Source organism: Canis lupus, chromosome 6 (genome assembly GCF_048164855.1).
Source record: "Canis lupus baileyi chromosome 6, mCanLup2.hap1, whole genome shotgun sequence".
NCBI classification, from domain to species: Eukaryota; Metazoa; Chordata; class Mammalia; order Carnivora; family Canidae; genus Canis; species Canis lupus.
Genome location: NC_132843.1, coordinates 79,136,089 through 79,157,580, shown reverse-complemented (window position 1 = coordinate 79,157,580; position 21,492 = coordinate 79,136,089). Strand labels below are relative to the sequence as shown.

At 38.1% G+C, this 21,492-nt stretch overlaps 1 protein-coding gene across 6 annotated transcripts in view; it reads right to left on the bottom strand.

Moving 5' to 3' along the window:
• Positions 1 to 2,090: 2,090 nt before the first annotated feature.
• The window catches only part of CAMSAP2 (calmodulin regulated spectrin associated protein family member 2), a 116,532-nt gene continuing 97,130 nt past the window's right edge, over positions 2,091 to 21,492 (bottom strand). For 4 of the 6 annotated variants that reach the window (XM_072831345.1, XM_072831347.1, XM_072831349.1 and 1 more), the window contains 11 exons: positions 21,294 to 21,387; positions 19,576 to 19,669; positions 15,689 to 15,771; positions 15,336 to 15,405; positions 12,752 to 14,954; positions 10,574 to 10,710; positions 9,864 to 10,084; positions 8,759 to 8,858; positions 7,914 to 8,029; positions 5,639 to 5,757; positions 2,091 to 4,991 (listed from right to left, as the gene is read on the bottom strand). In XM_072831345.1, coding sequence (XP_072687446.1) covers positions 4,686 to 4,991; positions 5,639 to 5,757; positions 7,914 to 8,029; positions 8,759 to 8,858; positions 9,864 to 10,084; positions 10,574 to 10,710; positions 12,752 to 14,954; positions 15,336 to 15,405; positions 15,689 to 15,771; positions 19,576 to 19,669; positions 21,294 to 21,387 — 3,543 coding nt within the window. In that variant the 3' untranslated portion in view covers positions 2,091 to 4,685. The remainder of the gene's footprint in view (positions 4,992 to 5,638; positions 5,758 to 7,913; positions 8,030 to 8,758; positions 8,859 to 9,863; positions 10,085 to 10,573; positions 10,711 to 12,751; positions 14,955 to 15,335; positions 15,406 to 15,688; positions 15,772 to 19,575; positions 19,670 to 21,293; positions 21,388 to 21,492) is intronic. The other 2 variants (XM_072831346.1, XM_072831348.1) reach the window with 1 other exon arrangement.

The window sequence follows — 21,492 nt, the reverse complement described above, 5'->3', positions numbered from 1 at the left end:
AGGACAGAAGCCGCCTTGAGTCCTCCGTTTTCTGCCAACGGCGAACGTATTACCAACTCGTACGTCGGACTTTGCGTGTTTCTACTCCACGGCCGTAGAAAACGTGCTCCGCGTGGCTTGGCGAAGGGGAGAAGGGGATCTGAAATCCGGTTGGGCTCGGGCTGCGGCGTGCCACCGAGCAGCCCCGGGTCCCCGCGGCCACCGACCTCTGAAGCCCTACCAGCCCCGAGCCGCGGAGAGGCCGCTACCTCGTTTCCATCACGAAGCGGACCGAAGGGAGGAGGGCTTCTGCGTGCCTCGGCGTTGAGAGCCCACGGCCTTTCTCGTACAAACACGCAAACCGCGCAGCAGGAGTGACTGGGTGGGGGCAGCAGTCACGGCAGCCGAACAGAACCAAACGAGTGGCGCTGCCAGCGACACATGCCACCCTGTGTCCTTAGCCCTGGGGTGCTTCTAAGACCCACAGGGGCTACTGAAGGAACAGATCGGCCCCACCTGAAACAGGCTGCGGTTAAGCAGGACGACATACATCCGGATCTTAGGGCCATCGTGCCCGTGCTTACCAGTGTTAAAGAAAACAAAAGCCTTGTGTGGGTCTTGTTTTTTTTTTTTTTAAGACTTGTTTGCTTTTTTTTCTTCAATGGAAAGTGAAAGCATTTTTTTCTTTTTCTGACATAAATATAAGCCACTGTGGAGAGAGGTAACGGGAGCTAAACGCCACCGGGACATTGCACACGCGCGCACGCACACACACGCGCGCACGCTACCTCTCACCGTCCACGCGTCGGGACTTGAACACTGCGGTGCTGGAAGGCTGTGGCACACAGATGCCAAAGCAGACAACTGAAACTAGATTCTAGAGCCTTAGGTGAAGAGCAGCTGGGAAGTACCAACCCAGGCACACACCGCCCTCCCCGAAATGACACAGAATTGCTCATTTGTTTCTTTTGCTTTTTAAGGAGATACAGAGCTCTGTATATTTCTTAAAGATTTTATGTATTTACTTGAGAGCGAGAGCTCCGGAGGGGGGGCGGGGGCGGCAGAGGGACAAGCCGCCGATTCCACGGTGAGCAGGAGCCCCACAGCAGGCCCGGTCTCATGACCCCGAGCTCGGGAGCTGAGCTGAAACCGAGAGTTGGGACGCTTAACCAGCGGGGCCAGCCAGGTGCCCCAGATCCGGCTCTGTATTTTAAGCATCTGTACCCTCCGGAGGGGTAACAGAACTTCACGCCCATCTTATAGACGTGTTTTTCCAGTGCCTGATTCCGAGGCCAGAGGATTACAACTGCATTTCTTTCTCTGGATGTTATTCTTCATGATTTCTCTGTGTGCACAGGTTACAAAATAAAGAAATGTTCCTCTTCACTACAGAATATTTTCCTCTGCCTCGTTAAGAACCACCAAGCAGCCAGATCACGGAACATACTCTCAAGTTACGTGTGGGCTCCAGGGCACCGTGGTTTGTGCGGAATGCTACCTGAGTCTTATGGTTAAATATTTTTATTTCTGAAAATTACAGCATTACAGAATACTGTCGAAGTACAGCTCCGTTCCGAAGCGTGGGGTACGTACCCTATCAGAGGATCTGCAGGCAGAGAAGCACGCTTACGTATTTAGCCACGGCAGTTATCTCTTCAGGCATGTAACTGTATATGAAGAGTTTGTTGCTAGATCTTTTTCCTTAATTGCTCTGGTCTGAATGAGTAGAATCCACAAAATCAAAGTTGGAAACTTAGAGTAAATCAAGAACAGTTTGGCTACTATAGACCAGTGAGTTTGTTAGCCATTTAATTTCAAAGGTATAGTGTTGATTTTGGCACAATTTAATACAAAAGAAAGGGATTTAACATGGACAGAATACAAGATGAGCACGTTTATACACCACTACGTAGACAATCTGAGCTAAGCACAGAAAGTTAGACTTTTTAACATTGCCTTATTCAGACAACGTCTAATGTTATCAAAAGTTGCCTCTTTGACTATTCAAGTTGTTCCATTTAAACATAGGTTAGGAGAGAGGAAAACTTTATGAGGAGCTCACCCAAGTTCAAATATTAAGAAAAAAACATATTCAAGAAACAGAAAAGGAGTCATTTGGTGCCATGCTTTTATTCAAATGAAAGGGGAAAAACTACACTGTACCAGGAAATAGCAAATATGACAGTATTTTACAGCACAGCATCTTAAAAAAACCTGTAAGCAATGCTCTAGAGTGGACAGGTAAGCACACCATACACTGTACATTGCCCAACAGTGTCCATGAAACCATAATTAAAAAGCTGAATTTGGCTTTAAACAGCCAAATAAAAACTGTAACAGTCATTCTAAAACAAAATTGAAAAGTCAAGAGGAATTAAAAGCTTTCCAAAGCTGTGTCAAATAGAATTTGACAGGCTGCACTGGAAATCATGACTAGTGTTTAGCAAACTTAACTGAATAATCATAATAATTTGACCTCTAATGATGAAAGCACCAGTATGTTTCAATATGGTTGATGGAAATCTCCAGACTTTATGAAATGCCATAATTTTCTTTGTATAATTTTTAAAACATAATTTTAAAAGCTGCACCATAATAAAAAAAATCTGCAGATTTAAAGAAATATATCCATATTTCTTCTGTATATTATACTGAGAGCAATGAACTTTTGTGGCAATGTTCACATTCTACCTTTAGACATTATGGACATTCATTGTTGGACACACATGAATTTAAGAAGAAAGGGTGGTCCTACCTAGCTTAAAATAGTTCCTCCATTGTCTTGCATCCAATTTTTAAAAATTTAATGGCCAGGTAATATCACAAAGAAGATTGACTTGAGAAGGGAAATTTGATTGAAAAGAACAAATTTAGTAATGTAAAGTGCTTATTAATTCTCCTTTTGACTAATATTTACTGTATTTTGATTAGATTTACTTTTATTTTTTTTTAACAACTAGGCTTAATCTAAACTTGTATCTGACAGTCATTTCCCTCTGTGATAGAAACTGTTGTCTGAAAGGTAAAATGTGCAAGTCCCCATTCTTAATATTCATATATTATATACAAATATGTATACACTTAAAATATAAGAGTTACATATCCTGGTCTCTTACATGCAAACAGTAGATCACAAATAGTTTTGAGCTACACATATATCTTGCACAGGTATTGGAAAAAAATCTGAAATTTTTTTTACAGTTTTAACAAATATACATAAATATAAGAACATAAATTACAGTAAAATATTGACAGCATTTGAGAAAATGTGGATAAACCCAGATGCACTGATGCCTAAAGGCCTTATAATAATAGAAAAGTACAGCTCAGGGACATCTCATTCCTATTCTCTTTTAAAATAAGTAAATACATCATGTGAGATATTAATTATTTCTCTAAACAACTCAATTAGAGAAATGTATATATTTTAGTCTCTACTTCCCACGAAAGAAAACAAGCCCCGCATCTCATTTATGATACAATACTGCCTCTCCCCTCTACGTTTACACAGTTGTCACAACACTGAAACATGACAGGGTCACATAATCATTCAAGTCTTTTCCTGAGAATGAAGTTTTTCCCCAACTAACCCTCAGATATACACTGTTAAAGGAAAAAGATCATGTAGAGAAGATTTCAAGTGTGTACTTTAAGCTGTTCCACTTGAAAAGGATAAAAAAGAAGAAAAACTCAATATAAGTAAAATAATGTGAAGCTATTTTAAAATTAAACTGTAGCCCTTTGTACATGTTTAAAAATTCTAAATATAATTTTTATATCAGTTATAAATATAATGCAAAGACCTCTTGAGAACGTGTGGCAGGAAGTCTTACATCTTCAGACTCAAAGATGACTCTCAAAGTGTCATGCCCTTCTGCCAGCTTATAAAGTGACTTACTTTAAAAGAGATAGAAAGCCTTTTGTGTTAAAAGAACAATCTAAATTATTCTGAGTTGGCCCGAAGTGGTGTAAAAACAGCACTGATTTAATCAGCAACTTCTTATTACATATTCCTGGTTAAGCTCGTGTGGTTTAAAGTGAACCTACTAGCAGCTCTTTACAATACCTCCTCTTACTTAATACTTGAGTGAATAATAAATACAGAATTGCAAATACTTAGAATAATTCTTGCAAATGCTCTAACACCATAAAAACATGAGGGTTATTGTAAAACTAAACACTAGTGTTTCTCTTAGCATCATAAGGAAGGTGCGAGTTACCTCTGAAGGCGCATTTCCTACGCTCATGGTCTCTACATGAAACAAAATACAAAAGGTATCTTAGAATAAACTCCCAGGAGAGAAAAACAGCAAAATAAACCATCTGAACACAAGTATGTACGTTCAAAAGTTAAAAAAAAAAAAAAAAAAAGTAAAACACATAATTTGTAATCTTAGCCATAGTTCAACCGTCAGTCCAACTAGTGTCCATGAGGATTCATGTCTGATATCATGCAGGTGAACCTGATGCCACAGATGTCCATTTGTGATCAGAACATTCCCTTCATCACTGGACTTACCACCTGTGGGAGAATCTTCTGCACTCCAAAATACTGTGGCTGACGTTCCAGTTGTTCATGACAACAGAGCCTAACATTCAGTTTCAATTAATAAAAGTCTTGTTGGCAATTAGAAAGATTTTCTATAGGCAGGAAAGATGAAGTGCAAATTTACCACGAATGTTCTGAAGCAAGTATTTCCCAACTCCTATGCTTTATTGGGCAGAAGTTTTTTGGGTGTTACTGGTCTCTTGGTCTGCCATAAATGACTATGAATGGTAATCGCATCAACACTGGCAGATAAAGTTTTAGCAGGTATGTGGCTAAACTGTTTCCGGTCAGAATTATATTTGTAAAGTCCCTCAATCATTTTTTTAGTGATAGATTTAGGGCCTATCCCCGTCAGTTTGTTAATTTCTTCAGTTTCTGGGCAATAAGTATACAAAGACCTGAATTGGCAGCCTGAATCCCGGAACAAGATTAAAAAGTTGTTGGCATCTGACTTCTCCATTTCCTTTAGAATAAAAAAACAAAAACAAAACAATAAAAACTCTTAAACATTTTGCTGTATAAAATTTATATAATTGTTTTACACCTATCTTGGTTAAATATTATGACATGATTTAAAATATAAATTCCGAAGAGCCAAAATAAAATGTGTATTATAAAAGCAAAGTACACTTGAATAAAAATGTATGCAAACACTTCACTTCTGAAGTTCTGTTGGCTCTGTGTGGATATGATTATCGTGCAGGAAACTTCTAGAGATATGAAATATTTGCTAATCTTGATCTTAGTCAAACAACCATTAACAAACCAGGTGCTGATTATCAACCTTGCAATACAGCCTCATTTTAAAAAAGGAAAATTATATTACCTACATTTATGAAACATGAACAAGTAGCTCTAGGCAAGAAAAGAATTCATAATTTTACATTATTCTTGAAGTCTATTCTAGTCTTAATTAAGTCTGAAGTCTTCTAACACCCCATTTGAAAGTGAACTAACTCAGTCTAAAATTGAAACATAGCTACAGATCTCTTATGGGCTGTTGATATCCTAGGAGGAGATGAAGAGTATTTTCTCTTGGATCGGTAGCTGAGAAGACTCTTTACAATTTTAGAATGTTGCCAAATTTAATTTTCATGCAAATGTGCTTACCTCCAGTATTTTTTTCTTCTGACCTTCATTTACTTTTCCAGCCAAACAGCAATGAGCTAAAGCATTCTGTATTATGTGCTTATTGGATTTTGCACTGGGTTCTTTGTAGAGCTTTGGTCCTGTGGTAAGAATTCAGCAGCAAAATAAAAAATAGCATTCCTAAGTCAGAACACTACTATGTTTAAATGATATAATTGTTCCTATACTGAGGAATCACTAACAAAAAATCAAAATCTGTGTCTAAAGGCCTCTGACTAGCTATACTCCAATCAGAACATTGTTTTATCCACACTGCGATACATCTTAGGGATGTTCCAAGGCTGCTGTGAGACGGCAGTGCTGGAAATCAGACAGGGCTATGTAATTGCCACACTGTCTGCTTCGCCTTCTTTCTGAAGTCTGGTAATGTTATTGGTGAATTTAAAGCAAAATGGGTCCATGAGTAATTGTAACTTTTAAAAAGAGAAGAAAAAGCTTCATTTTTCTCTTCATCCACATGTCTGAGTTTTCTTTTTTTCTTTTTTTTAAATCTTTTTTTTTTTTTTTAATTTATATTTATTTATGATAGTCACACACAGAGAGAGAGAGAGAGAGAGAGGCAGAGACACAGGCAGAGGGAGAAGCAGGCTCCATGCACCGGGAGCCCAATGTGGGATTCGATCCCGGGTCTCCAGGATCGTGCCCTGGGCTAAAGGCAGGCGCTAAACCGCTGCGCCACCCAGGGATCCCATGTCTGAGTTTTCTTAAAGCATTTGTTATCTTTAACCAATAATTCTACTCCTCAGTCTGCAAAGTACAGAAGCATCTTCTGCCATTTTCCTGGAACGTTCCTACTATGAAGGGTAATACAGTACAGACTCCCTACTTCATTCTCACTAAACTCTGTCCTGGAAGGCAAGGACTGTCCTTACCCTCAGTAGTGAGCTGAGAAACCAGTTACCTGTGTGAAAAAAAATCAGCCCTGATTTGCAGCATTTACCTATTTCTGTGATAGAAGTCACTCCTACCATGACTAGGATATCAAGCTACTAATGGTTCTGCAGCCTGCATAACTCCTGAAAATTTAGCAGTTTCTAGAGCCCTATGGTACGAGCTCATCTGGCACACCACTGCAACTCTAGCTCTAGATCTGGAACACTGCCTGGCAGATAGGATTGTTAAGTGAACGTAGAGAAGCAGAGGGAAAAACAAGGAAATCCTGTCCAATCCCCGGCATTAGGGGTGTCAAAGTGACCACAGGAGCGGAGTACATGTGGGAAGTTAGCAAGTTCTAACCTCTTTAGGTCTTCATGGGGCTTCCGTTTCCAGTGGGTCACATGCAGAGGGAGGCACACTCCCTGCCCCCTGCTCTTCCCCTCTGCACATCCTCCTATGCCTTTCCACTTTAGATCTCAAGGGCTGTTCATATTTCTTCTCCTGCTTCATTTCTTTTTAAGTGTTTTACATTCTCTTCTTCAATTTGCTTTTGTTTCAGTAATGCCCACCCAAACAAAGCTCGAGAGGATCTGATGGGAGGCTGGATGCCCTCCTGGATCCAATGTACTCTTCTTATGTTTCAGAACCTCCTTAAGACTTTTGGGTTTTTTTTTGTTTAGTAGGCTCTATGCCCAACATGGAGCTTAAACTCACCAACCCTAGGTCAAGAGTTGCACGCTCCACTGAGCCAGCCAGGTGCTACCTCCTCTCCCTTACACCTTGGCTTAATATATTTGAAAGATGCACAACTCTAGATATCTAAAATCCCAATGTTAGAGAGGCCTTTGTGGATTCTAGCCTTTTCTCAGTACAATACTCAGGACCTATGTATTGCTGATAGAATTTCTCTAAAAATGAGTACTACTCATTTTGCTTAGAAATTGATTTCAAGTCATCTGACACAAGTTACTACCTCCGTAAGTGCAACCGTATCAAGAAACTGACCTCCCTGAAAGGGACCATCTGCACTCCGTGTTCCCTTTTTTTTTTTTTTTTAATTTTTATTTATTTATGATAGTCACAGAGAGAGAGAGAGAGGCAGAGACACAGGCAGAGGGAGAATCAGGCTCCATGCACCAGGAGCCTGACATGGGATTCGATCCCAGGTCTCCAGGATCATGCCCTGGGCCAAAGGCAGGCGCCAAACCGCTGCGCCACCCAGGGATCCCCCTGCACTCCGTGTTCCTGATCACTCTCCATGTCTAGACCAAGAGACGAGCCCATGAAGCTTTCATTAGTAGAGCCTGTATTTGTTCTCATGACTGTGGTAAATTGTCTCCCTAAAAATGTAGACTCTGACCTGTGTATTCTGTTCCAGAAGCTACTGAAGAGGTTGTCGATGCATTTTCCCAGTCCTTCTCCCCATTTCGACTGCCGCAACGACTTGGAGACAGGAAGCCTTCTACAGACTCAGATCTGAATGGTAAATAAGACATTTTTTTAATGCCTCAAACAGAAGAATATTTGGGGTCAGAAGGGGTATACCTGACAGTACCAAACAAAATAAAGCTTAAAAATCAAAAGATGGTGTAACTGCCTTATTCACAGCTATATATCCAAGAGCCTGGACAGAACAGGCATTCCGTAAGTACTTGCTCACTGAAAGGATGAATGTTTTTCCATATGAAAATGGCAATGGCTGCGATAGGTTGGTAATACAAAGATCAAAACTCAAAGCTCATGCCTGTCATGACCTTCTCTTTGTATACAGGTATTATAGTGTAATGTAATGAAACAGGACTTTCAGTTTCTAATCTACATCCCAGAGAGACAATAAAAAAGATCCCTCGTAAGTTAGGCAGCCTACTTTGGAATTATTCTATGGGGACAAAAGTAGAGAGGCAGGCACTTAAATGAAGTACTAATTCTGAACACTATGACTACCATAACCATATCAGCAATTACTGTTAATGTTCTACAGTTTATAACAAAGTATCTTATCAATATCAGTAACCCTAAAATCCTAGAAGATACAAAAGTCAAATATGAATAGACCACTTTATATGTAAATTTCTTTTAACAGAAACACAAATAGTCCCAATCAGGAAACTATAAAAATTTGTGTTATGATCCATTCATTATAAAATACAACAAAATTGCAGGAAACATTCTTTTCAGTGAAAAATGTTCACATTATGGATTTACCTTGGTGTCCTCTTGCCTGAATGCACACTCTCGTTGTCACCTGTGTTCAGTGATGCCAAAGAAAGGCTAGAGACTGAAAAAACACGATAAATTCGTGATCCTGAATAAAAACAAAATTAGAAATTTAAAAGGAGCAACTAGAAAAGAGTCTGTTCATTAGATAACACCAGCATATGAAAACTGCGCTTCTGTGGTTTTTCTTTTTTTAATCTTTTACTCTAAACCTGTAGTATGCCTGCATGCATATATGCATAATTTACTTACAATTAGCAGTGTACCTACTTTTGAGAAATAAAACTAATTGCTGTTAAAAGGAAGTGATAATATGAGACACTGATATTCTAGCTGTAAGAAAAGAGTTAACAAAAGAAATTTAAAAGAATAAAATATATTTAGGAATATGTAATTCCTACATCGGAAAATAATTTACTAATTTTAGTACAGGGTATCAAGAAATTTTGTTGGCTAGAAAAGGCAGAGTTCTCTTTAAACAGTCAGTGTTATGTTGTTATTTTTCCTCAGTTTTGGAGTAACTATGGGAATTCTCTAAAATTTTCCATGGTGCTTAGTTTTAAAAAATGTATGTATTTTTAAAAGTGAGTATGTGTCCTAAATTTCAGGATTCGACTCTCAACTCCAAATATTATAGATTTGGACATGTGACCATTTCTGTCTTAAAGAAGGGCCTCATGAACTCTTGCTTTTATATTCCTTATCATACTAATGTATTTCTTACGTATTTCTACGCATACAGTATTTACCCTTAAATGGACAAGCATAGAAAGGGTAATTAACAATTCAGAGAGATTAATATCTGAGAGCAGAGTTCCCTAATCAGTTAGTATTTACACTGGATGCTTTAGCACTCACACTGGCTCTAATGAATATATGCATGCACACATAACACACTTAAGTCATAAAAAAAAACAAAAACAAAAACAAAAAAAACCCAAAATGACATTTGCTCATTTTGGCTTTCCAAATTAGGAGCATGCGTCATCTCAAGTAGTGTACCCAATTTAGCATTCCAAAGCACAGTCGAGTTAGTATGAAAACCAGGCTGGTGTTTTTTTATGAACAGACTCTTCATAATAAGCTGTGTTACCTGGAGGACCTTTTATTGGTGTTTTGGGAGACTCAATATGATCTCTGTGAATAGATTTTGGGCGCTGTTTTTTTTGTTTTGCTATTTGAGGACGGGGTTTGATTACTGTATCCATGTCTTCCATTAGTTTCAATTGTTTTCGCCTCATGTACTCTTGTCTGATAAATTCTCTGCGCGCTCGCTCATCTTCCTTCTTCTGACGCTCTTCCTCAGTTTTACGCCTAAGAAACCAAATGGTTACATTTCTTATTCTGCACACTAAAGAAACCAGACATTGGGGAGTATGGCTTTGATGAGAGAAGGGAGAATTATTACATTTCAGCACCTTGGGGAAAAATGGTTTTTTAAAAATATATTTTAGATCATTAAAAAATATATACACCTACCATTGGTAAATAACTGCTTTTAAAAAATACGTTTGTATGTAAAAACCAGTGAAGTCACATTAATGTTTCTGAAGAATGTCACTTTGAAATGCCCCAAACTTAGTGTAAAAATGTACAAATGACCAATACTTTGGGAAAATAAATTAACTTCTAAAAAACACCAAAGGTCAGCATTAATTCAGTTGTCTACATATGCTGCAAACAACTGAAAAAGCTGTTAAGACTCCCTGAGAAAGCACTGCCTCCAGCTACGGCCCGGACGGTCCTTGGCGTGGCTGCGCACCCTCAGCTCAGATCCAGGGCCATCACAGCCGTAGCCTTTACCTCGTTTCTTCTTTCTTATGCTCCATCTCTGCTTCTAGCTGCTGCTTGCGAAGCTGAGTCTCCTTCTCCCTCCGCAGTCGTTTCTCCAACAAAGCTGCCCGTTTCATTGCCATATCATTTTCTGCTTTTTGATCATCCTAAGCATGGATTTCATTGAAAAACAGGAAACGTTATACCACAGATATGCTCATTTTCAATTGTGGTCACATTTATAAATAAAAATATGAACTATCTAGTTATCCTTATTCCAACTCCACCATATGAGGACACATTCCAGAAATTAGGAAGGAAGAAATGAATTAAAGCGCTAACAGTTCTATCAACTACCAAAGGACACTTAAACTTACTTAATTACGTTTTCCAAACCTAGGAAGTTTGCAAAGAACTGTAAAAAAGGGGGGAAAAATAAAAAAGAGAGAGAGAGAGAGAGGTTTTTTTGGACCTAATAAATAACTTAGAAGTAGAGAGTTTCCCCTCCATTTAAAAAATTGCATTAAAACCGGGGCACCTAGCTGGCTCAGTCAGAAGAGCATGTGACTCCTAATCTTAGGGTCATGAGTTTGAGCCCCACATTGTGTGTGGAGATTACTTAAAAATAAAATATTTTTTAAAAATTGCATTAAAATTATATTTAAAATACATGCTCAATAAGCTCAAGTAAAAGTACCAAAAAATTAGCTATATGGTAGGTCACATGAATGAAATCCCTGTTGCCTGGACAGAATGGACATGAAGGTACAGATGTGCTGCCTATTTTATACTGAAGGATCCTCTTCCCTCTGTTTTCTTCTCTCTCCAAGTAACAGAGGTAGCCAAGGTCTCTCAAATTAGTAAACTGTATCTGTTCAAGTCGATAAGAGCATTCTATTAAAAATTAGTCATCTTACATGGTTAAGAAGCAAAATATTCAAATTTCTAAACTTTTTTTTAAAAAGGGGTTAAAAGGCAATCACTCTGGATGTTTCTAACATATTTTAAAGTTGATCTCAATTATAAAATGACCATAAGTAAAACTAGTGATTGTAATCACTCCAATATTCTTGGGTTCTTATTCCTACTGCTGTTTCAATTTAAAATCTTAAATTATAAACTGATCCTGTTGAGTGTTGTCTTTTTCCTCTGTATTCTGCATTGTGGAGCTATATACAGGATCAGAGATAATCTTACTGTAGTTCCTCATAATTAAAAAAAGAAACAAATCTGTGTTTCTGATACTTAAAAAAAAAGATATAGTCTTTCCTATAGGTAATTTGAAAAATATGGGAAAACATAAAGATGAAGAAAATGGATCAGTAGGAGAAAATTTTTATTATTTTTTATTATTATTTTTTAAAGATTTTATTTACTTATTCATGAGAGACACAGAGAGAGAGAGAGAGAAGCAGAGACAGAGGCAGAGGGAGAAGCAGGATCCATGCAGGGAGCTCGACGTGGGACTTGATCCTGGGACCATGGGATCACGACTTGAGCTGAAAGCAGATGCTCAACTGCTGAGCCACCCAGGCATCCCAGGAGAAAAATTTTAAAATGTTATTAGGCTTTTCTTGTTTTTCTAATACCTAGGATAAATTTTAGTATCTTCACCATCAAGAGGTGATACCGTTCGTTATTTGTGCTAGCTGGCTGCAGTACATTACATCCAATATCAATACTGAAATAGGAGTCATATGCTAGGACCTTTATCGAATGCTTTTAAAGGAGCTATTTCAATAACTGTTCCAACTATATTTGTCATTTTTACATAGTACACCTTGCAAGACTGTATCCAGTCAATTTTCAAAAAAAGATTAAGAAACAAAACATATAAAGATGTTGAAAATTAAAAAAAGAAACATACTTAGACACAATGCCAAATTATGTGTTCTTTACAAACTGATAATCGAGTAACTCTTTGAAGAGATCCAAATAGCTTCACATTCTTTAAAAGGCTTTTGTGAAAGCGAGCGAGAGGCAGAGGAGCAAAACCACCATATGTAAACCTGTACTGTGATGTTGGTGAAAGGAAGACTGTTCACTGTGCTTGGTTGTTACTACAGTCCACCAAGGGGGCTCCAAAATGTAGTTCGGGGTTAGTGGGAAGCCTCTAGCAGAAGGGACTACTACTGAGACAGGCAAGCATGCCAACTACAGCCACACCCATCAAATGATGATACCTGAAACGATGAAGATTAGTATTACCTTAAAAAAGAACCCACAGCATACTTTCTGGTCATCATCAAATTGTTCTTTATCACTTTCTCCATCATATTTTTCAACAGATACATCAACCTTTTCAGGAGGTTTCAGATCAGAGAGGGAAACTTCAATCAGATTAACATTTTTAGGAGCAGCAGGTGGGATAACAGGTTTAGGAGGCGGCTCTGTGGGCTGGTTCAGCTGGTCCTCATTTGGAGTCAGACACACAGTCTCCGTGATAGGCTGCGACAGGACTTCGGAAACTGTTGACTCAAGAGGCTTGATCTCCTTTTCTTCCGGTTTATGTACATACTGTCCTGTGGGCCCTTTGGATTCCAGTTCCTCCTTTTTAACTTCTTCCTTAGGTTTGGATTCCTTTAATTGAGGCTCTCCATCATCCCCAAAACATACAAATGACCTAGTCTGAATAGGAACTTGACTTGGTGAAAACCTCCGTAACCGAGGAAGACTATCCACAGACCGAGGGGGCGTCAGTGTTCGATTCAGAGGCGTTATTTTTAGTTCATTTGGCCTAGGAGTCCTTTGATTTTTAACAGAAAAAGATGTGCTCTTCCTGTTGGAAGACTGTGGAGATGGATGGGTAGGACGGGGGGCGTCTGACGAGAAGGATGCAATGGCTGACGACAGGCCTGCCTGCCTGGAAGGTTTAAAATCTCGGATCTGTTTTTGCGGAGAGGGCTGAGGAGGGGAAATCACCCATGACTGTTGTTCCCTCATCTGCATTAACATCTCCTGCTGCAGTGACAAGCGCTGCATTTCTTGTTGTAGAAAATGCAGAGATGAATTTAGCTTTTCAATGGACTTTGTATATTCCAAGATCTCTCCCTCATTTAAAGTCTCCTCTGAGGGGCTTGCCAGGTTCCACTGCTTCTCTGGATCAACGGGTGTGGTTGGAGACTTCAGCCATTTGGCTTGAGGGGTCTCCATACTTTCCTTTAGATCTGCCAGGGACTTACTCCTCTGTCCATTAGCCTTTTGTGAATCCTTTTCTTTTGCTCTATCAGTATACACTTTCTCATCTTCCGCACCGGCTGCTTCCTCTCGAAGCGGGGAAATGCCGTCCCCTCTCTTTTTCACGACAGTAAGAAATGCTGTCCTTCCCATCTTCTGCCTCTGCTTAGTGAACGCGGCCTCCATCTTCTTCTTCTGGGCTTCGATAGCACGCCGCTTTTCTTCCAGTTTCATCCTAAGATGCACCATTTCAGAGGCCAAGAGCTGGGTAGTGTCCCGGCCTTGGGGAAGGCCTGCTTCTTCTGGAATTTGTCCCCAAGCAACCACATGAGGAATGTTAAGTTCAGAGCCCTCTGGTGTAGTTTTCTGAGAACTGCTCCCGCTACTTTTCCCATCAGTATGATTCAGTTTCCTGAATTTCTGTTCAGCAAAACTGGTCATTTTAACTCCAGAACTAGAGGAAGCACTGCTACCTGGCTGAGACTTGGTGCTCACAGTACTTGGACAAGGACTCAAAGCTTCTCTGGTGTTGTTGGTTCTCATATCATAATCCTGAAGAAATTTAGATGCATCATCCATGTCAGAGTCTAAGCTTACAGTATAATCTCTCAAAGAAGAATCTTCATCCATGGTTTCAGGGATATCTTCTGAAGGAACATGAATTCCAGTGTCTACTTCAGTATTGTCAGTTATGGGACTCAAGGCACCTTTTGTATCAGTTATGGTATCAGGACTAGACTGATTTAGCTTGATGTTTGAATTTAGGATACTCATTTCCTGGTTATGAAGAAAGAAGCCATTCGCAATGTGGTCTGACTGAGATGTATGGGGAGATTTTTCAGTATCATGAATTATTTGTAATGCTTCTTCAATGCTTGGTGTCTCGATCTGATTGCCAAACTCATCAAGAAGTACTCTATTTTGTAAAGCTCCATTTGGAAGCTTATAGTGAATGTTCTCATTAGAATTTAGTTCATTTGTATTAAGGGGCATGTAAGATTTGAGGTCACTGTGAGAGTCTATATTAAGCTCTTCTTCAATGCTTTCTGCTTCATCTTCTCCATTTACTGGCTTGAAGGACAAATTTTTCCTAGTATTTTTAGATACACGATTATTGTTCAGAGTTAGTCCTTCATTACTAATAGAACGAGTGATTCCTCGGTTTGGAGTGGATCTGTGTACAGTATTTTCTTTATCAAAAGAAATATCAAACGAAACTCCATGCACTGATGATCTAAAAAAGATTTAAAGAGAAAATCCTTAAATAGGCCCAGAAAAAAAATGATTTGATACCCTTTAATAGTTATTTAAAATTACACTTCTTTTCTTTTCCCATTTCTCATAATCCTGTTGTTCTCAAGGTAAGCATAAGGGCACTGGGTTACCTTTAAAATTTCATCTCTCGCATTTGCCTATATTGCCCTTTTCAAAGTTAGGTACTAATTGTTAACTTGGCTACCAACAAAATAGAGAAAGAATTAGCATTTCTTTCTTTTTTTTTTTAATAACTGAATAGTTGACAATGTTACATTAGCTGCAGGTGTAAAACACAGCGATTCAGTAAACAACATTCATTGATAATGTGAATATACTAAAAATAATTCCTTTTGTTTACCTTTTCTCTTTGGGCCATGTCCCTATGAAACCATCAACATAGGACATAGATGAAGATCTTCTAATTCCTCCTTCAAATGTGAAAAAAAGTCATTGAAAGTATGTAAAAACAATTTACAGCTAAACAGATTTCAAATATTTCAGGATTCAGTAATAACACTAAAAAGTAAGTAAATCTATATGGAGAAATAGAGATTATTTTATTAAGAAAAGCAAGTGCAGAGAAACAGATCAAACTCTTAGTATATATATAGCACTTTTCCAAAAAAAAAAAAGGACTGGTATTTTTATTTATTTACATTTATTATCAATCATTTCTCAGTTAACCTAGGCTTTCTTAAAAAAATATATTACCTGAGGCCGAAGAATGAGCTTGGGGGCGTGAATGTCTAGAAGGCAAATGATGATGAGACTGTGTAAATGCAGCGCCTTCCCCACTGCAATGTAAAAGAAATTAAAAATGCTTTAATATGTTTTAGTTCTTTAACATAAACTTTACACAGAATGGCTGAAATCAGAAACAACGTTATCACCTCTGAATCTCCATCCTAAATTAAAAAAAACAAAAAAGAAAACATAATATATATTGTCTAAACCAAAAATGGCTATTAATATGTGAATCTCTATGTATTTTATGTCTTTTAGTCAAAGAGCTTGAAACGTTTTTTTTTTTTTAATTTTTATTTATTTATGATAGTCACAGAGAGAGAGAGAGAGAGAGAGAGAGAGAGAGAGAGGCAGAGACTCAGGCAGAGGGAGAAGCAGGCTCCATGCACCGGGAGCCCGATGTGGGATTCGATCCCGGGTCTCCAGGATCGCGCCCTGGGCCAAAGGCAGGCGCCAAACCGCTGCGCCACCCAGGGATCCCTTGAAACATTTTCATACATATCTGAATGTCCTTGTGAGATAAGGTATGGTATATTATTTTCATTTTACAAATAGAAAAACAGAAACAAATAAGTTAAAGTCATCAGTTTGAGGGCCATCTGGGTGGCTGTCGGTTAAGCACCTGCCTGTGGCTCAGGTCATGATCTCAGGGTCCTGGGGACTTCAGGGGTCCAGGGGTCCTCAGCAGGGAGTCTGCTTCTCCTCTACCCCCTCTCCCCTGCTGGTGCACGCTCTCTCTTTCAAATAAACTTTAAAATCTTTAAAAATAATTTTTTAAAAATAATTTTTAAAAAATTTATTATTATAAAAAATAAATAATTTTTAAAAGATTTTATTTATTTATGAGAGACACAGTGAGAGATAGAGAGGTGGAGAAGCAGGCTCCATGCAGGGAGCCTGATGTAGGACTCGGTCCTGGGACTCCGGGATCACTCCCTGGGCCGAAGGCAGGCACTAAACTGCTGAGCCACCCAGGGATCCCCTAAAAATAAATTAAATACTTAAAAAAGGTCATTAGTTTGAAATGTTTTGGCCCAATTTAAATCTCTAGAAACTATAGGTATAATATACTCCTGTAAAAGATCCTGGCAGCCTCCCTGCTCATGGACCTGTGTTTGTACATCTCTAACAGTTACATCAAAATTAATAATAACATACTGAGCTCACCTTGAAGGCCTCAATGCCTACAGAGATATGAAGCTTTCCTATCTCTTAATCCCACCCCATTTGAATTAATGCAAGGGATTAGGTAGTCTACTTCTCAAAATATCAAGACATTTGGCCCGAATTTAGTTTTTCTCCAACTTTCAAGTCTGTTGTAGCCTGCCTTATAGTCAGGTGCAGAAGTTACATGCTGTTCCCCCCCCCCCGGCCAGTCGAGAATACACTGGGGAACAGGATGTACGTAGTGACTTCCGCAGTCCCCCTTCAAATCCCATTTTCTTTTGGCTACTGTAAACTGAGAACATGAACAAGTCAACCCCAAAAGTCAAAGGTAAATGACAATACTGTATTCTTACTATTTAATGAAAGCTTCATCAGTGAGCTTTTCTAAAGTTAATGATAGCTGAAGAATTTGCATAACCCTGTTCTCTCCAGAGCAAATGATGATCCGCTTCTGTGTGCCTTTTCCCCCTAAAGTGCACATCACATTTCCTCAATTTTGTTTGTAATCATTTGTTAGGACTGTCGGGGAGTACCCACCTGCCCCTGTCAGTCACGTTTGTTTCTGTTATCCCTTCTCTAAGACCCCAGCCTGTTTCTACCCTCTCTTACATCCCTGACAGGAGGCTCATCCTGACTATACACATTAGTGATTAAAATATATTCACTCTCCTTCTCTAGCTAATGGCTAAAGTGTTTTAAATTCCTATCAACTGCCTCACTTTCACACTTGCCTAGGGAATTTTGATCTGGTGTAACTGCTAAGCAGGTTAGGAGTCAAGTGTGCCGAGTAGCTGCTACAAATGTTGTTTGCTTTGTCTGTCTTCTTCCTTCGTTTGTTTTCCCCTCATAACCTCATTACTTAGGGGCACTCACATTTGTACACGTGATGGCGTTATTCTCAGGAAGAGTAAAAATATTTGGCACTTTCCTGTAAAGTTCTACAATGGGAGAACTCCAGTGGATCACATGGAGACTTACAGAAATGAGAGGATTAGTAAGATCCTAGAATGACAGCTACACAGCATCTCTTCAAGGAAAAGAATTTAGATATTCATCTGCTAGGAAAAATGAGTAAGGACAGCCACTCGGATATCTGAGAAACAGAAAAGAGAGGAGTCTTCTAGAGAGCCTTAAGACATTTTCCAGTGTCAGAAATGTGAAAAGTGTCCAACTCAGGTTCTAGAAATAATAATTATGGGATAATCTGGCCTTGAAGCAGAAAGTTTCAGAGATTTTAAAGACTTAATTGTACATGAGTCATAAACTAGAATACGAATGTTTTCTAAATTTTCAAGGAAGGAAATGTCACTATGTAATCAACCCAGGAAGACACCGAGGAAATTAACGTGTAAAAAAAAGTTTCCCAGGGATGCCTGAAGGCTCAGTGGTTGAGCGTCTGCCTTTGGCTCAGGGCGTGATCCGGGGGTCCTGGGATCGAGTCCCGCGTCGGGCTCCCTGTATGGAGCCTGCTTCTCCCTCTGCCTGTATCTCTGCCTCTCTCTGTCTCTCAGGAATAAATAAATAAAATCTCTAAGGAAAAAACTTTCCTGTGGGAAAAAATATAGAGAAGCTCCTAGATCAGCAATATCCTAACTTAACCTCTTTTTGTAAAATCTCAAGCTTAGTTACAGAATAGACAACTTAATGGAAGTAATAAGACAATTCATGGTAGTAAATCAGAGGGTAAGGGAAGGAAAATGCTTTCTTAATTTGTAGAAAATACTTGCAGACATGGGCCAGTTCAGAGGTAAGAAGCCCAACGAAGGCTGTAAGAGTACTGGAAGGGTTCTGTCAAGGTTCCAGTTTACGCTCATTAGCACCCACGTGAGAGAGAGACTTCTTACATGTGTGAAGTAGGTGAGAGCTCAGTACAAGTTCATAAAGTACTTTCAAATGCTTATTCATCATTTTTAAAATGTATTTTTAATGGATCTACTTGGATTTCTAAAACACTGCAAAATACATCAATTTTAAACTTAAAAAAAATCAGGTAAATTAGGAAGCCCAAAGTCAATATAAATTTTAGGTTCTAGTAAATACACATAAAAAGTTACATACAGGATCTGCAGAAAAATATTTTTAAACCAACTAATGTTCTCTAGCATACATTTGGGCCAGAAGTCAGGATTATCCTGATACTAAATTCTTACTTTGCTTTCACTTCAGTTCCTGATATTAAGAACTAAAGCATCACACATAAAGATCCAATATTACAATAAACACTCCATTGTGATCTTTGGTTAGCTATAGTAACCAACAAACAAAACACTAAGGGAAACTACCTCAAAGATTTAAAAATTAAAAAAAAAAACTTTTTTTAAAGCCAAATAGAAAAAAAAAAGAGAGAAAAAAAAAAAAAGCCAAATAGAAATTTAAAACTCCCCCCACCCCAAGGGTTATCATTTAAGCAGTTCTCAATGATAAACAAGTTTTATAGCAAAAGTTTGGTTTCAACCTGGTTATCTGAACTTCAGAATGTATTATCCCACTTTTGAGTGTGACTCATAAAAACCTATTTATGAAATACTCATTTCTATGTATTCCCTAACATTTAAGTTAAAACAGGCCGTAATACAGTAAGCTAATTAAAACTTAAGTCCAAGTGAAATTTTAAAAACAAAATTTTATTTTGATTTCATTAGCAAATGAGATGGAAATAGTGAAAATGAAGTCATTCTGGACTGTACCTTGCAGTGAAGTCAGAACTACATGAACTGTCCAAGATGTCTGTTTTGGCTGCATTCAAGACAGGAATTGAAGGCATATCATTCACAGGTTCAGCTATAATAAAAGATATAAGCCTCAAAATTAGGTATTTAGCATGTTTCCAACATCATTTCAGAAATTTCCATTTTTCTTTAAGATAGCATACTGAAAATTTTCTTCTTAAATTTTCAAAGGTAAAATTTTATTTTATTTTATCTTATTTTTTTCCAAAGGTAAAATTTTAAACTCTTCTTTAAGTGTTCTGGCTTAAAAAAAATTCACTTAATTAAAGTAACTGAGGGGGAAGGTGGGGAGAAAGAGGCCTAACAAAAAATAAACACATATTTAAAACTAAATCTGAGTGTCTAATTTTGCTAAAGCTTTCACAGAACTTCAGTTACATATGGTAATTTCTGCTTTTTTACGAAATAGTTGCTATTTTGGTAATCAATTAAGAGAGAGAATTTCACTGGTTAATAATTAAACCCCCTGGTAGAGTTTACATTTTTATAAATTACTCTGGGGAAGACTCCCATTTACTTTTTGCCTTTGAAACCTAATGTAATAGCCACTGAATATTTTGAATAGTGGGCTTCACAGATAAAAATCATAGACCACAATGCATGTGAAAATTCTGTATTAATTGTAAAAAGTTGTACAAGTATTGGTTATAATTACTGAAGACACCTGACCTTAGGGAAGAATGGCCTTAGGAAAGAATCTCAACTACTTTGTAGGTATTCTTTGATACATAATGGCTCAATAATCAGAATCTGCCCTAAGCAGCTTAGAGATAGAACAGATGAAATATTCTTTATTACATATTTCATAGAATTTTGCTTGAGATACAGTGGGCATCCTGAAAGCAAGCTAATTCTATTCACTACAGTGACATGCCTTTCCCTTGAGTACATATTTTTTCCTCCTTCCTGATATTTTTCTTCAATTTTTGGGGGGAGGGAGGCAAGAGAGGAGAAGTAAGGGTAATGGTGAGAAAAATACTAAAGTTTGGAGCCAAGGAAAGCACATAAGTAGTTGGGATGTGTTTTGTGTCTGGCAGGATAGCCACTGGCAGCAGAAAGAACTGGTCCCATAGTTATCCTGGAAGAACGTTCTTTAGTGGAGCTAAACTTATAATTTAGCTTAGTTTAGAAATAAGCCTCTGGTTTCATAGTGGAAGCCAAAGGAAAATTTGTTTTAGAGAAAATGCAGGAAGATTTTTTTGTTCTTTATTTCTAGGGATCTTTACAGTAACCCCTTTCTTTTGTATTTGTTTTCTTATTATGTGCAATCAGTAGATGATGTGTAATAATCACAAAGCATACCAGATTTAAAAATATGTATATAAACCTTTTTATGGTTTATTGGTAAATTCAAATTATAGATTAAAGCCAAGTCATTATTTAAGTGGATTGCAGCTATTACAGTATTAAAAACTCAGCATCTAATGGGGAATAAAAGGTACAAAGAGAAGAAAGTAGGCAGAGTTGAAGCTAAAAGTTCCACAACACAAGCCTTCAAATTCAGTTATTCTCTCCTATTATCTGCCTCACAGAGACTTTAGTAGTTTTCAATATGAAAATATTCAGAATTTATCAAGGCTAGTAGCTGTTTTATAACAATAATAGGATCCCCTCAAACACAATAAGCAGGGGAGGTTATATAAACCCAGTTTTGTCTGTTTGCAGGAACACCCTACCTCCTTGGGGACGAACAACACGAGGCTGCACAAATGAGGGCTTCACGACCTCGAACCACCAGAAGAGCTCTGCCATGAACACCAGATAATTACTCTACATAAAAGAGTTAGGAAAAGAAGAAAATCAGGTAAGACTTGACCAGAAAGTAACAATAAATACAATTTTATTCTGTTTTACCTATTAAAATATAGGTTTAAA